We start from the raw sequence: 17770 nt of genomic DNA, 5'->3' as shown, positions 1-17770 counted from the left end.
CCATTCAGGTACCTTTAGTGGGTGCAGGATGTATACTGATAATTGGTTGCTGCTTCGCCAATGGCATAAGTGTTGGTAGTGTTTGAATAATGATGGTTTTTGCTGGAACACTGGGGTTTGTTTGAGTCTTGGGTGCTGCTGGAAGTAATAAAGGCTTGGGCTGAATTGAAGGTTTTGAACTCATCTGAATTTTTTTCTTTGGAGTCAGTCCATTTTCTAGAGAAAAACCAAACAAACAACAAATCAGTTTAAGGGCAATTAAGCAAATCCTAGACAGCAGATTCTATTATACACCTTTCCCTACATTATCTTGACCTCTGACTACCCTTACTGAAGTTTAAGCATAGCCATTCTATATCTTAATGGACTGAAGAAAAGTCCTCTATCTGAGGTCTTCCTTTTTGAACATGCTGCAGCTTTGCCAAAGGGACACATGAACCAGTAAAGAAGAATAGCTAAAACCCCTGAATAAAGCATCGAGGTGAATAAGGTTAACAAATGTCACAGCCAAATGGGCCTCACATTCAATATCTTTAATTGAAACTTTGAAATTTCTCCTGAAGATGGTGGGGCCCTTAATCTATTTAAAGTATCATTCACCTATAAAGACAAAAACAACCAAAGAAGATTATTTCTTCCCTTTCCTCTCCACATTAATCATCCACAACAAACAAAACAGGTCCACTCATTTAAAAACAGCAAGCCAGCTTAATAAACATACACCTAATCCAACATTTTCTTTTAAGAAATGGAGCCTAAGCTCAGTCTAAAATAGAGATAACAGAAGTTAGGAGATGGAGTAATACCAGTTTTGCTCTTAGGACTAATGATGGGCTTGTCTTCCTTCAGTGTCTCTTCTGAGGAGGGACTATTAAAACTTTCACCATATAAGGAAAAGGGAGACATCTGGGAAGTAGAAGACAAATCCAACTCCTCCTGTAGCAAAATAAAACACAAACAAATTCATGCAGAAGAATACTATCCTTGAGCAGAAAATTGCTTAGAAACAGAGGCAAGATCCATATATAAACAGAGAAACACTTCAAGACTATGTCAAGGCAAAGGTGTGATATATTAGAACTATATCTATATATGAAGTACTAAGAGATGATGGATAAATCAACATTATCCATCTATACTAAAGGAAAAATAACTAAAAATGAAGTATGTCTATTTCATCCTTTTATATGAAAGATATGAATCACTGATCTGATCTGCTTCTACATCTTCTCCCACAAACTTTTTATTTTACTTGTTCCTAGTCATACAAACATATAGTATCATTATAGAGTTACAGTTAAAATGCTAATATCTTTTCCCCACCATCTCTTATTCTGTCTTACAGGAATCTCAAAACCAAATAATTCTCACTATTTGTATCCTTTTCTATTTCTTAACACTACCTTTGTCCCAAATGTTTTGAAAGGAAAACACTGAAAGGAGCAGGGCTATTTTATTTTATTTCATGGGTAAACTAATAATACAGAGGGACTTCCCTGGTGGTCCAGTGGTAAAGAATCCACCTTACAAAGCAGGGGACATGGGTTCAATCCCTGGACGGGGAACTAAGATCCCACACGGTGCGGGGCAAATAAGCCCATGCACCACAACTACTGAGCTCACACGCCTCAACTAGTGAGCCTGTGTGCCACAAACTACAGAGCCCACACGCTCTGGAACCTGGGTGCCACAACTACAGAGCCCACACACCCTGGACCCTGCATGCCACAACTAGAAAGAAGCCCGCGCGTGGCAATGAAGAGCCCTCATGCCACAATGAAAGATCATGCATGCCTCAATGAAGACCCTGTGTGCCACAACTAAGACCTGATGCAATATACAAAAATAATATTTAAAAATAATAATCTTTTTTAAAAAATACAGATACATAAATATTAATATTTTCTAAAAGTCTTTTAATATTCAGTGGATCTGTCTCATTTTCTTAGAATAAAGAAGCTTAACATAGGATAAAAGTAGCATTTCAATTCCAAGAGAAAAAGATGTTATGTATAATAATGGAATGGGCACAAGTACACAAATACATACATCATACCATCTTCGAAAGAATCTATAAGATTACTGAAAGAAGAATTAGGAGAATACTTGTTTACTCTCAGCATGATGTAGGCTCCCTTACATCAAAAAATCCAGAAGCCGTAAAGGAAGAAGAAATTGATTTGAACAAATAATAATTAAAATATTTTATAAGAAAAAATAGAACATAAACAAAGTTAAAAGATAAATATGGGGAGAAAATATTTGCCAAAAATGGATGAAGGAAAGAAACCACCATTTCATTTTAAAGGAAATGCAAATGGAATCCAAAGGCAAATTTAAAAGAAAATCTTTTCTTTTTTAAATCATCAGGTAAGAAAAAGTTAAAATGACCTGAAAGAGCATATGGGAGAAATGGTCATTCTCAGTAATGCTGGTGAGAATGAGAATTATTTCATTCATTCATCCTCAACACCTATCAGCATGTAGCCATAAGCGGAGCTGTATGAACCTTACAGAGTATATTATAACAATAATATATTTGGAAAAAAACAAAGACTATGAGATAACACAGGAGGAAATGATTATCTTCATGGCCTTAGATGCTTACAAGGTATTTGATAAAATTCAGCAAAGATTCCTCATAAAAGTCCTAAAACATAAGGACTGGAGGGACACTTTCTTAACCTTAAAAAAAAAAAGCTATGCATAATTGTATAGCCAAAGTCATACTTAATGGTAAAATACTAAATGCTTTGCCATTAAAGTCAGGACAAGAAAGAAATAATTGCTTTTTCTGTAATTCTAGCAAACATAATTATACTAGAAAATGAAATAAAAGGAATAAATATTAAAATAGAAGAAACAGAAGTGCCTTTGCAAGGTGATATGCTGTCTACTTGGAACATATTTAAGAACCAACTAACAAAATTTTCACTATGAAAATATTGTATTAATAATCACTTAGAAAATATAATTTAAAATAGTTCACTCATAATAGTAATAGCAATTATAAATACCTTGGAATTCATTTTGTAAAGAATGTGCAAGACCTATATGAAGAAAACTATAAAACTTAACTGAGAAGCATAAAAGAAAATCTGAGTAAACAGAGAGACATATAATATTCTTTAACAGAATGATTATAAGGATGATACAACTGGGAATGGTTCACTTATATAGTGAAAATTAAAACTAGATTTGTACCTAACACTTCATATTAAGGTCAACTCACAGGCCCACAAGGGGACATTTTTGACAATGTTCACTGTGGTATAGGTGAAGTGTTGTGCAGTTAGAGTAACCACTGCAATGAGAAGCCTGCGCACTGCAACAAAGAGTAGCCCCCGCTCACCACAACTAGAGAAAGCCTGTGCGTAGCAACGAAGACTGAACGCAGCCAAAAATAAATAAATAAATAAAATTCATTTTGGGCTTCCCTGGTGGTGCAGTGGTTGAGAGTCCGCCTGCCAATGCAGGGGACATGGGTTCGTGCCCCGGTCCAGGAAGATCTTACATGCCACGGAGCAGCTGGGCCCGTGAGCCATGGCCACTGAGCCTGTGTGTCCGGAGCCTGTGCTCCGCAGTGGGAGAGGCCATAACAGTGAGAGGCCCACATACCGCAAAAAAAAAAAAAGTTAATGAGACAGACACAGCATCACTTCTGTGATATTCCTGCCACAAATACAAAACTTGAATCTCATCCTGAAGAAACACCAGACAAACCCAACTGAGGGACATTCTACAAAATAATTAGTCTTTAATCTGCAAAAGTGACAAGGTCATGAAGGTCAAGGAAGAATGAACTGTTTCAACTGAAGGAGATTAAAGAGACAAGACAATCAAATGCAACGCGTGATTCTGAACGAGACCCTTCTGCCCACTAGAGGACCTCTTCGGGACGACTGGCGCAATCTAAATGGGATCTGAAGATCAGATAATAGTATGGTATAAATATTTATTTCCTGATTTTAATGGTTTTATCGTGGCTAGAAGACATATCCTTGCTTGTAGGAAGTAGACACTGAAGTATTTGGGGGTGACAAGGCATCAAGTTGGCAACTTACTCTCAAATGGCTGAGGAAAAAAAGTTCTTTGTAATGTACTTGTAATATTTCTATAAGTTTAAGGTTTTTCAAAACAAAAAATTAATATAAGCAAGAAAATAAGAATAAAAATATTATAACCTATGAGTGGTGAAAACCCTCCTTTGAGTAACAACAACAAAAAGCAATAAAAGGTTGATAATTCAGCTATGGAGAAAATAAACACCAGAAGTAAAGCTTAATGACAAATTGGAGAAAACACACTTGTAACTTATTTCACAAACTAAACACTAATAATCCTAATATGTAATAAAACATTTTAAAAACTGAAGAGAAAAAGACCAATACAATCCAATAGAAAAGTGGACAAAAATTTGAACTGACTGTTCATAAAAAGAAATGCAAATAGGCCTTAGACGTATGAAATATACAAAAAGATGTTTAACCACACTTATAATAAAAGAAATAGAAAACAAAACATGCTGTGCAGTGATGAAGGGAAAATTGGCCCTCTTACATACTGCTGGTCAGAATACACAACCGTACAACCTGTGGAGGGAAATCTGGCAATAAACAGTAACATTAAAAAAGTATTCACCCCGGGCCTCCCTGGTGGCGCAGTGGTTGAGAGTCCGCCTGCCGATGCAGGAGACACGGGTTCGTGCCCTGGTCCGGGAGGATCCCACATGCCGCGAAGCAACTAAGCCCGTGAGCCATGGCCGCTGAGCCTGTGCGTCCGGAGCCTGTGCTCCGCAACGGGAGAGGCCACAACAGTGAGAGGCCCGCATACCGCAAAAAAAAAAAAAGTATTCACCCCGATCTCAGCAATCTCTCTTTAGGTGTATAACTGGAAGATATCCTGGCAAAAATATGAAGTGACTTATGTACATAGTTATTTATTACAGCATTGTTTGAGTCCAGAAAAGACCGAAAACAACACAAATGTTCATTAATAAGGAAATCACTGAATAAAGTATAATGTAGCCACTCAATGGAACACTATGCAGCCATAAAAGGGAATAAGAAAGACTCTATATCCTGAAATTGGAGTTACCTCTGGGATATACCACTAAGTTAAGTAAGCAAGGTGCAGAGCAGGGTATGTAGTATGCTATCTTTTGTGTAAGAAAGTATGGAAAGGAAAGAATAGGACAGAAATCAGGCTTCTGTGAATATACCTTGTTAATACTTTTGACTTCAAAATTAATACTTTTGACTTCAAAAGTAAATTAAGTTTTTATAATTAAATAATTGGAGAAACTGTGGGACCACAGAGAACTGCCAAGAGCAGCAATCAGAGAAAAGCTTCATAGAGAAAGTAATTTTTGAACTGGGACTTAAGGATGAATAGGAGTTTTCCAAGGAAGAAAAAAATTGAGGCTATTTCAGGCAGAAGGAAGAGCATGTACAAAAACCTAAAATGGTAAGAGCAGAGATCTTGCTGCTCTTGTCCACGGACGGTGTTTGGCACAGTTCCTGGCACAGTTGTTGAATGACTGGAGCACATAGGAGCTCTCAGGGTTAAACCTAAGGGATGTGTGAAGATAGGAACAGGAAGGATAGTGAGAAACAAGACCGGAAAGGTAAACAGGAGCCAGAACATGGAGGGCCTAGTACACCGGCAATTTGAAGTTTTTCCTTGTAAGGGTTGGGAAGGTTTTAAGCAAAAAACTGACACAATCAAATTTGTGATTTTGAAAAATTTCTCTTTGAAGATTCCTCTGCTAAGAAAGGTTTGGGGAGTTAGGAGGCAGAGAGACCAGTCAAAATTCTATTGCCTTAATCCAGATGAGGTGATTATGGCCTGGCATGTGTGGAGAAGATGAATCTTAGAGACACTAAGTGGATAGAATCATCAGGATTTAATAACTGACTATATGGAAATTATGCCAGAATGAAGATACTTCAATTTACAGCAGATATAATTCACTGAAACAGTAATTTGAATTTTTCTTCTTATATTTTCTTCTTATATTTTTCTTCTTATATATATTTCTTCTTATATTTTTTTCCTTTCCCCATTCCAAAAAATACCTAAGCCCTTTGGTAGTTCCTTTTCCTGGCCTCAGAGCTTTTGTCTAGATGAAGAGCAGAAGCATTTTTAAGGTGCTTTTGTAAAAAATCTTATTAGCTCATTCAATAGGTAGTACTAGGCTTTCCTGAACTAAGGAGACCATTCTAGGTTACATGGCTAAGGAGTTACAGAAACAGACCATCTCACAGTCTTCCATGTCCTCAAAGAATGTATATTCTAATGGGGAGTAAAGAGGGTAGCAGGGAGAAAAGACAATAAGTCAACAAACAAAAAAAATATTGGGTACTGGTAAGGTGCAATGAAACAATGAAATTATGAAGACAAGAACATAAGGGAAGGAGGGCAAAACCAAAAATACTAACAGCTTTCTAGCTCCCTCAAAGCCCTTCCTCAAGATTCAGCTTCCTCAGGATTAAATGAGATAACAGGACTTATATTAGCACTTAATAAATGTTAACTGCCTCCCACACATACATATTTTCCAGATTCCATTGTAACCAAAATCACTGTAAAAGACTGGTTACTTACAGGAACATGCTGAGTTGAAGAATAAGAGTCCACTGACTGAGGAGATGCGATTGAACAACTTGAGGAGGCTGGAGAAAGTGGCTGAGGTTCTGCCTTAATATCTGTAACTGAAAAACAAGGGGCAAAAATTTTCCCACTGAACAATATAAACTCAGAATTAAATGAATAAGAAAGAAGGTAAAATCTGCTTTTAAAATTCAATGATATGGAAGCTAAGGTCACCAAAATATATCATCAAGTGAAAATTCAAGAGCAGAAAATAGTAAATGTAGTATGCTTCCATTTATGTAATAAATTATACATGTGTATACTATTGTACTACTAGCATCTGCATTAACTCTCTTGAAGGATGAATATAAGAAATTGATAACAGTGGTTGTCTTTGGGAAGCAGAACTTGGTGGCTGAGGGACAAGAGCCAAAAGAGACACTTTTCTACTCTACAGGCATTTTGTACCTTTTGAATATTATACAATACGCAAAATTATAGACTCCCCCCAAAATAATTTTAAAACATAAGAAACAGGAAAGAATTATTGTGGAAAGCATTTTTGACAATACAATTAAAACACAAAAATGTACCTATCTTTTGAACTATGTATTTTTTAAAATGTGCTGAGTAACTATAGCCTAGGTGTTCCTAGGTGTCAAATTTATAACAGGGTAGGAATGGGGAAGAGAAGAATCTGTGGCAGATTGTGTTCTCCAAAGTTAGGTGCAAAATATCTACCATATCTCATGATCTATAATGTGATTTTGCCACTTCCCCATCAAGAAGTAGCCACTATTTCCTCCTCTGTTTGAATCTAGGTGGGCTTATGACTTCTTCAATCGACAGAGTATGGAAGTAACACTATGTGAATCCCAAGGCTGTGTTACATTAGGCAATGCAGCTTCTATTTTGTGTGTTGAAACACTCACATTTGAGCCTTTGAAGTCTGACTACCATGAGACCGCCAGGCTGTGAGGAAGCCAGGCCATATAGAAAGGTGACGTGTAAGCACTCAAGTTGGCAGTCCTAGTCTTCAAGTCATTCCAGACCAGGCATCAGACACGTGAGTAAAGAAACCTTAAGGTAATTCTAGCCCCCAGTGTCAAGCTACCTCAGCCTTCAAATCTTCCCAGATGAGGTCTGGACACCATGGAGCAGAGACAAGAAATTCCTGGTGCATCCTGTCCAAATGCCTAACCCACAGATTCTGGGAGCCTAATAAAATGGTTGTTGTTTTAAGCCACTAAGTTTTAGAGTGGTTTGTTACACAATGGTAGGAATCAGAACACTGGCCTTGTGTAGCTCTTATTCTGTGAGGGAAGACAGGAATTGAGCAAGATATACAAATACATAAAATGAAAGGGAAAAGGAAATGCAGCAGTGGGGAGGACTGCAATATAGATGGGGAGATGTGCTGGTTATTTACACATTGTCTCTCAGCTCTAAGTCTACCTTCTATAGTCTGTGATGCAAATTATTAATACATGTCTCAGCTGGCTTCCTTTTAGGTCCTGTCAATAGGGGATACTAGAAGGATGCTAAAAGGTAGAAGGAAAGAAGGGATTTCTTCATCCTCCCATCAGCTTCATCCCAGAAGGGACAGTTCGCTCCAGGTTCCAGCTTTTTTTCAGTACACCTAAAACCCACCTCATTGGGCCCCTTAAAGATACTAGCATTAGCCGGGTAGGGCCTCCTCCTCAGATGTGTATACACGGGACCCCTACACTAAGTTCCTAGGTTCTAATAATCCCAAGCTTCTTCCCTTTGATTCCCTAAATTCTGTCTAATTCTCAGATAGGTTAATCTCTTAGAGAGTATTACATATAATTTGAAATCAATATTTCTGAATAATAAAATTTTTATTCATTATGTGACTAACACATAAGTATGAAATTCTTTATATCTATTTTGGCAAGAAATTTATGTATGCCTTGCTACACCAAAGTAGAATGTAGTCCCTGGAAATTTTTGGCCTACAAAAGTAGCCCAGTAACCCCACCTAATTTTGACTATTACCAAACTACAAAATAATATGGACCCATTTAAATTTTTTATCAATGAAATACATCATTACCTGTACAGAATTGATTGTTGATGTCCCAAATGCCTGTCTCCCAAGGCATCAAATCAAAATCAAAATCAAGATTATCAAAATTATTTTCCTGTAGGTTTCAAATCAGCAAAAGAACGTTACAAGATTAAAATATATACATCCAGAAATTAAACTAACAGATGCAATTTGCTATAAATAATATAATTGTGATTACCCAACTTAGTAAAAATAACTTTCTAAGTTAATCAGTTCATCTTGAAAATACATCTTGGATAGCTTAGAGATAAACCAATTTAGTTATTTTAAGCACAGTAGTAACAACTAGGAAGGAGGTATTGAAGTCAACATCTATCTTAAAGATTCAGTTGGTTTCATTCTTTTCCGTGGAAACAGACCTTTACAACAGTCACAAAATATGTGTTTTGTCATAAAGGAGATCCAGCAAAATAAGTTTTCCCATTGCCATTAAGGAAAAGAAGTCACAGCAAATGACTATTTACAATATCATCTCTATATACAAGTGAAAGAATATAGATGTATCCAAAAGACATGCAGGAATCATAAAGAGACTTTAACTGAAACTTCAAATACACCAAATATTAAAATGCTTATGGGAGAAGGAAGAGATCCATAGGAGGATGGGTAACTTTATATTTTTTTACTATTCTGCACTTTTCAAATTTCTAAAATAAAGTTTCTAATTTTTTTTTAATCCTAGAAGATAAAACTAAGTTTCTCAAATAGGGGTCAGTAAACTTCTTAGAGGGGCTCTTAGTTTCTTTTCATTCAGATGACAATTTTTTAATTTAAATATAATCATATTCTGGGTCATCTGGATGACCATCTTATACCATATATATTAATAAAGAACTGCCACAAGATTTCAGAGCCCTCATATTCATTTAAGATTAAGACAGTACCACAACTATTTTAAATGTTTAAGGTTACAGAGATAAGAACAGAAGTAAACTTAATATATAAACAGTACAACAAAGTTAAAAGTTAAAAGTTAAAAGTTAAAAGTCAATATTAATGTGACAGATAATAAAACAGCAAGAAAGCAAGCCTCAGGAAAAAAGTAAAGTTAATCTAGTTATCAATAACAACAATTTGGTAATAATTTCTAGAATATTATCATTTTATTTTTATTTTATGTGTGTGTGTGTGTGTGTGTGTGTGTGGTACGCGGGCCTCTCACTGCTGGGGCCTCTCCCGTTGCGGAGCACACGCTCCGGACGCGCAGGCTCAGCGGCCATGGCTCATGGGCCCAGCCACTGTGTGGCACGTGGGATATTCCCGGACCGGGGCACGAACCCGCGTCCCCTGCATCGGCAGGCGGACTCTCAACCACTGCGCCACCAGGGAAGCCCTAGAATATTATCATTTTAAATGTCTATTCTGTGGTTTATTTTTATTGAGAATGTAACAGGAGAGAAGGGAAACTTTTCTTATCATACTGCCCTAAACTGAGTAAATATTATTGCAAATTATATAAAAATGTGTGAAAGTTCACATAAAAAAAAGAAAAAACTACTTAAATTATGAAAGAACCACCTTTTAAATCAATCTCCTTTGCTTTTTTCTCATATTTGAATCTAGACATCAAAAAATTAAGCAGCCTCATACTTTCAGCAATGAAAAAAACTTTCTTAGTCTAAGTAAACTGAGGAAGGATATTTGCCTGAGTGCCAGCAATACTTTTTAACATGTTTCAATAGTGGCATGACCTACTTGGAGGATGCTTCATACTCAATCTTCAGACAAAAAAGTCAAATACATTTTACAGCATAAGAATTTTATCTGGTTGGAAATTTCACAGACCCATTTTATGTAAAGCAAAACATACTGGTACTTATATACTCTAGTTCTTCAATGACTTCTCAAGGGAAACTTGTACAGCCATGTGAAAGAAGAATGACAGTTTTAAAGCTAGAATGGGCCCTCTGAAACCATTTAATCCAATCTCTTATTTTATACCAGAAAAACTAAGGAACTGAAAGATTGAGTGACTTGTTTGAGGTAACAGAATGTTAGTTATAAAATCAGGATCGTATTTCCCTGAATCTTTCAAATTGACTATATTGTTTCTTGACGATTAGGCTCTGGAGGTTATGAAAAAATACCAGTTGCTTAAGCAACCAGCCAATATTAAAAGCCAATTTAATCAATAGACAACACTGTAAAGCATCTCACAGAGTAAATGAAACCATTAAAATCTCATGCATTGATTTTAAAAAATGTCATGTGTTTCACTCCCTTCTATTGATTCATGGTAAAACAACTGCTAAATTATTCTTTGAGAAATGTCTTAAACTCACTGAGCAAGCTTTATTTTTAATAAGGGCTTAAAAATAAGTGATAAATATTCAACCTGATTGATATGCATATAAAATCACTGTTCACTTGAACTACTTCCCAAGTCAAACAGCACCTCATCCATTAAAGAATAAGACAAAGTAAGAGTTCAGGCCAAACAGCTTCACATATACTAATCCAGAAAAGAAAAAAAAAATCTAAAATATTTTTGAGAACTTAAAGTGCTATAATAATAACTTTTACACATACTTCTAACCACTCAAAGGCAAAAAATAAGGACATTTCTAAGTTTCAGAGCTTTCAACACTAAGGATACATAACTTTAAAAAAGGAAGTTGGTAAGTTCTCTTAACTAGATCCATGACACACATACTCCTTAACATCACACTGTTTCCCTTATGCAGCAAAATATCTGTAAAAACCAAGAGGTAGGCAGTTAAGTAACTTTTCCAAGGTTACCCACCCCTGGGGCCAAAGGCAGACTTAGAATACAAGTCTTCTCACACCAAGATCAATGCAATTTCTACAATCCTACATTCACTGACTACAAAATGGCTACTAACTTTCATACTTAATCTTAAAAGTTATTTAAACTTAAATAACTAGCCTAAACATGTTATCCTGAAATCTTCTTGCAATAATTTAAGATTAAATATCACATTATTCAGCATTTCTCCTCTAATAAATACTTACATAAGTTTCATTTGCCGCATCCAATTGCAGGTCATCATAGCCAAGTTCAGCAAAGAGGGCAGAATCTTTGGACAAAAAAAAAAAAGAATAGATATTTATGTTTTGACAAAAGAATAAGTGCTGTATCCTTATGCCAGCTCTATTAGGGTTTCTCATTAGCCATTACTATTACTGATAAACTCTAGGAGTGTGAATGACAACCAATTCAAAGCTGGTTTCTAACATATGTATTTTTTCCACATAATTTTTATCTTGTGAACTAAATCATTATACCAGGGGTTAAAAAGCAGGTTTTATGTCCTGTCATGTCATGTTGGACTAATTGATAGTGACTTTCTGGAACATTACTAACACAAATCCTGAGGCTTCATCTGGGTTCAGCACAAAAAAAAGTGACATGGTTGATCAGCAGTGATGACAGGAGAGGAATATGGCAACACATGTACCAGGTATTTGCCATCCTTGCCTTAAGTTAGAGGTACAACCAATTTTCTATCCAAACAATAAAGAACTCACTCATCTAAACCATTTCATTTATTTCAACAAATCTAACTATGTTCAATTTCCTAATAAGACTTCCTTATAAACCAAGAAATATATGAACACAGGTCAAGGTGCTAATAAGGCCAAAGAAGACTGATTACTGTGTAATCTGTAAATTCTTTAACATTTTCAGAACTTCAAGCACTTTGAAGAGTTTCCCAATCTAAGTCTGCCTTTGTACTCCCTACTATCATGCCACTGAAATTTGCTCTGGTGATTTCCTTACTTCACATATATAAGAACTACACTGCCAGTCTCTCATTGACTTGGCCAATGGTAGAAACATTTCACCAGCCTAAAACAAAATAGTACATAGCACATTTTTTGTGTGTAGTGATAATGAAAGGTTATTCATATAACTCTCAGAAAAGGACTACCTTAAACTCAGCTGCAGAGCAAAACAAAACAAAAAACCCATATAAGTAGATGACTGTGGCTACGTACCTTATACACAGGCGAAAACTCCTTGAAAGAGTTCTTTATCTGCTACCTCTCATTTCTCTCCTCCCTTTCCTTCTTGAACCTATTCCAATCAAGCTCCCCCCACCAACACATACACAAGCATACACATCAGTTATTATGTCACCAATGACTTCTCCTCTGCTAAATTCAATGGTAAATTCATGGTCCTCATTTTACTCTCAACATTTGAAACAGTTGATCTTTTCATATTAAGTGAAGCATTTTCTTCACTTGGCTTCCAAATTACCATACTCACCTGGTTTTCCTCCCACCTCACTGGTTGGCCCTACCTTACTGGTTCTTCTTCATCTTCTTAACATGAAATTGTCCCTGGGCTTAGTGCAAACTTTTCTATCTATTCTACTCCCTTTGTGATCTCAGCTGAGCTCATGGCTCTAAAGAGCATCTATATGCCAAGGATTCCTAAATATACATCTCCAGTCCATACCTCAAGACGCATGTACACAGTGAGTACTCTACCTCTCCTCTTGGATATCTAAAAGACATCTCAAACTTAACACATCCAAAACGGAGCTTCAAATCATCCCTCACCACACCTCCTAATGGTTTGTCCTCATCTCAGTTAATGACAATTCAATTATCCCAGGAGCTCAGGTCAAAAACCTTAGGAGTCATTGCTTACTTCTCTTCCTCACTCTCTATTCAATCTACCAGTAAATACTGTCAGCTCTGTCTTCAAAGTATGTATTGGTAATCTGGCAACTTATCTTTCCTTTCCATCTTTCGTTTTCTTCCCTACTCTTCCCAACACAGAGATGTCAGCAGAGCAAGGAGGGTGGTGAGGTTGTGTGTGTCATCCTCTGTGGCAATGTGCCTGGTACCCAAGGAAATAGGATGATACAGGAGAGGAGGTGCCTTGTGGAGGTGGCAGCATGCCTCAGATGCCAAAAATATGGGGCAGTGGGAGGAGGAACAGAGTGGCAGAAGTAAGAAGCAGCCTGAGTGGTTAGGAGAGTGATAATACCGAAAAAATGTGTTAATTGATGGAGCCAATGATAAAATATATTAGAGCTAGGTTTCTCACTGTCTGAGAAAGGATTTAGAAACGTGAAAAGGGAAGAGAATAAAAGAACCCTAAGATGTTTCACTGGAATTAGAAGTATTAACATGAACATATTTTTTAAAAATATTCATACACAGAAAGAATTGTAGATGTTTGTATACATGTGTACACATATACATATATGTACGTCCTAGTTCTGTCTGCTAACAGGTTCTAGAAATGAAGACATCCCACCAGCACTGAAAAATCCTGTTTCCAGACCTTGGATACTGAATACCATCCTCTACTAAATGGAAGTCCACTAAAGGGCTCCTTAGAGAAAGAGCTGATTCCAGGGCTGAGGCAGAGAAAGTGCAAAATAGGCCTGGGAAAATCTTGTTGTGCCAGAAAATAAGGAAATCCTCAGAGAATGACGGAAATATGTCAAAAGAACAAAGGAGCTGATATGAATGGACTCTTACTGGTCAATTCTCAGAAGATCTGAGCATCAAAATAAAGCCAGATTACAACCCATTGAATCAAACAGGAATTAATGAGCTCATAATGAAATAAACAAAGAAACAGAGAAAGCTTTTTCTTACAGTATAATATCAATTAATAAATGTAGACAGAATGCTAAGAGAGAATCACCATTTGGCATTAGAGTGGTAGTTGATATAAGCTGGAGTTATCAATGGAGGCCAGGGCTGGTGAGTGAAGGTTTAATAAGGAATAGGACAGTGGTGGCATTCAGATTATCTCCCCCAAAATACTGGGTTAGCCAAAAAGTTTGTTCAGGTTTTTCCGTAAGATGTTACAGAAAAACCCAAAGGAACTTTTTGGCCAGCCCAATACGAATCAAATGTAAAAGGGGAAATGGTGACTTTACAGTGGAGAAATCCAGCAGATACTAACTTGACAATGTGATCAAGGTGAACATCACTTTGGAACAGGTCAACATAGTGTGCCTCTATCATTTCTCTAGCATTCCTACCACAGACTCATGGCCTGATTCTGGTCATGAGGAAACAGTATATAGACCTAGGTTTAGAGTCATTTTACAGAACAAAAGACCTGTACTCTTTAAGATTGTCAAGGATACAAGAAACAGGAAAAGACTAAGGAACCATTCCAGGTTGAAAAACTCTAAGGAGACATGAAAAGTAAAAGTAATGTGTGTTTGCAGGTAGGGTCCCAGACTAGAAAGGAAAAAGAGCCATTATTAAGACAATGCAGCAAAATATGAATGGCATCTGTGAATTGGATAGTAATGCTGTATCAATGTTCATTTCCTGACTGGAAGGACTGTATGACAGAGATATAGGAGAGCATCCTTGTTTGGGGGAGGAGGGGATACACACTGCAGTATTTAAGGGTAATGAGTTAACAACACACTTCACTCTCTTTTTCTCTCTCTAAAGGAGGAGAAATGGGGCAAATACAGTAAAATTTAACAATCAGGGAATCTGTGACAGGCATGCAACAGTTCTTTGCATAGTTCTTATAACTTTTCTGTATGTTTGAAACTATTCCAAAACTTAAATTTTGAATAAAAAATATACATGGGGAGCTTCCCTGGTGGTGCAGTGGTTAAGAATCTGCCTGTCAATGCAGAAGACACAGGTTCGAGCCCTGGTCCAGGAAGATCTCACATGCCGCGGAGCAACTAAGCCCATACACCACAACTACTGAGCCTGTGCTCTAGAGCCCACGAGCCACAACTACTGAGCCCACGTGCCACAATTACTGAGCCCGTATGTCACCCTACTGAAGCCTGCACGCCTAGAGCTCATTCTCTGCAACAAGAGAAGCCACCACAATGAGAAGCCCGCGCTCGCCACAACTAGAGAAAAGCCCGTGCACAGAAGAGACCGAATGCTGCCAAAAATAAAATTAATAAAAATTAATAAATTTATTTAAAGAAATATATATATACACATGGGTATATACATATGCATATGTGTATATATCCACAGTCAACCACTTCCATTATCTCCACTGCTCCCACCATAAATCACTTGGATTGATGCAGTAGCCTCCAAATGGTCTCTCTGCCTCTGCCCTTGACCCTCTTTCAGTCTATTTTCAACAGAGCAGCTAAAGTGAGCCCATAAAAACATAGGATGCTATTGGGAATCAGGATTTACACAGTAGGAAAAGAGAAATAAAAGTATATAATGCAAGAAGGTGAGAAAGAACTCTGTGGTACTGGCTTTGAACTGTGGGTATTAGCATGAATTCATGCTTTTTAAAAATACATATTTCCTTGTTCTTAGGAGATACACAGTGAAGTGTTTAGGGGATTCATATTATTTGCAGCCTGCTTTCAGATAATGAAAGAAGAGGGAAGTGTGGGTAATACTGAGAGAAAGAGTGAGTATGGCAGGATGTTAACAGTTGGTAAATCTAGATAAGGGAAATACAGGTTATCACTGTACTGACCTTTTAACTTTTCTGTGGTTTGTGAATACTTAAAAAAACTGAGAGTGGGTTGATAAATACATTTGTATACTACAGAATATCTTAGAAGGATCCATAAGAGTGGTTGCATTGGTTATCTATGAAGTATCTCTAAAATTTACTGCCTACTTCTATATCTTTTTCACCAATCCCACACTACCTACTATAGAGATTTCTCCTAACAGTAGTAAACTATGGTAGCTATTAGTTTTTGTTTGCTCAGCAAGCTTTCCCACCTGACTGCCGCTTTGGCCATTTATTTATTCCTTTACTTCTTGTAAGATGAGAAATGGCCACTGGAAAACAGTTGTGACCTTAGAAAGAACAGCTTTGGTGGAGTGGTGGAGCCTGACTGCATTGTGTTCAAGAGACAGTGAAAAAAGAGAAAGTGGAGTCGGTGAACATGGATGATTTTTAAAAAAGAATTCTGCTGTAAAATAAAAAAGAGAAATGTAGTTGAAGCTAAAAGGGAAGTAACATGTAAAGAGGGTTTGTGGGTTTTTCTTTTTTTTTCACTCTAGACAGGAGAAGCAACTACATGTAGGGATGGAAATGAAGATTCAGGAAACAGAAGGAAGAAGAGCTTGAGCAACACTCTTGAACAAAGGGACAGGGGCGGAGTGTCTAGGGACTTCCCTGGCAGTGCAGTGGTTAAAAATCCACCTGCCAATGCAGAGGACATGGGTTTGAGCCCTGGTCTGGGAAGATCCCACATGCCATGGAGCAACTAAGCCCGTGTGCCACAACTACTGAGCCTGTGCTCTAGAGCCCATGAGCCACAACTACTGAAGCCCACGCACCTGGAGCCTGTGCTCCGCAATAAGAGAAGCCACCGCAATGAGAAGCCCGCGCACTGCAACGAAGAGTAGCCCCCGCTCACCGCAACTACAGAAAGCCCGTGAGTAGCAACGAAGACCCAACACAGCCAAAAATAAATAAATTAATTTAAAAAAACAAAACAAAACAAAGAAGGAGGGGTCTAAAGCACACATAGAAGTGATCAGCTCTAGCATTCCCACCAATGAAGAGAAGGCAAATATACTGGTAGATGAAATAGTAGGAGATTGCAGCAGTTCTCTTCTGATTCAAAGAATGCAGGAGGAGGTGCTGGAGGTTTGAGGAGAGAAGAACCTTTATAAAAACGATCATCAGAGTGAGAGGACCAAGGAAATATGATCAGCCAGGTAATACTTAATGGTCTATTTCAGGTTAGTATCATAAATTTAAAGTGAGACCAATCAGCATGATTGAATTTTCTTTTTTAGCCACTTTCAGCTACTTGAGTGCATTCATGGAGTAGACAGAGTTGGATTTAACCAAGGTTGTAGTTGATCAAAGAGAGAACTACAAAACAAGACAGAGACAAGGATATTGACTGTGTGAGGGAATGATTACAGAGATTGTCCATGGAATTTAAACTGGATAAGGGGAAAGTGATAACATAAAGGGGACGAGGAACAGTGAAAAGATGGCAGAATCTCAGCAGTGTTGGTACCACTGGAATTGGAGTACTAAAGACAGTGAGCTGGTAAGACAGAAGGTGATGGTCAGAGTGGGATGTTGGAAACTGAGATTATGTTACTAGTACTGACAAGGTTTAGGTTTATGATTGGGGAAGAAAATACCTGAGACAGGGTGGGAAG

The 17770-nt window shown here is 37.3% G+C and overlaps 1 protein-coding gene across 2 annotated transcripts in view; it reads right to left on the bottom strand.

The window, feature by feature from the left end:
* The window catches only part of ATF6 (activating transcription factor 6), a 238878-nt gene that overhangs the window by 216238 nt on the left and 4870 nt on the right, over positions 1-17770 (bottom strand). For both annotated transcript variants that reach the window (XM_067039886.1, XM_059037757.2), the window contains exons 2-6: positions 11660-11724; positions 8672-8759; positions 6607-6713; positions 807-936; positions 13-216 (exon numbers count right to left, since the gene is read on the bottom strand). In XM_067039886.1, coding sequence (XP_066895987.1) covers positions 13-216; positions 807-936; positions 6607-6713; positions 8672-8759; positions 11660-11724 — 594 coding nt within the window. The remainder of the gene's footprint in view (positions 1-12; positions 217-806; positions 937-6606; positions 6714-8671; positions 8760-11659; positions 11725-17770) is intronic.

This window comes from Kogia breviceps, chromosome 1, assembly GCF_026419965.1.
Source record: "Kogia breviceps isolate mKogBre1 chromosome 1, mKogBre1 haplotype 1, whole genome shotgun sequence".
NCBI lineage: Eukaryota > Metazoa > Chordata > Mammalia > Artiodactyla > Physeteridae > Kogia > Kogia breviceps.
Note: the sequence above shows the minus strand (reverse complement) of the source record. Positions and strands in the feature narration are given on the sequence as shown.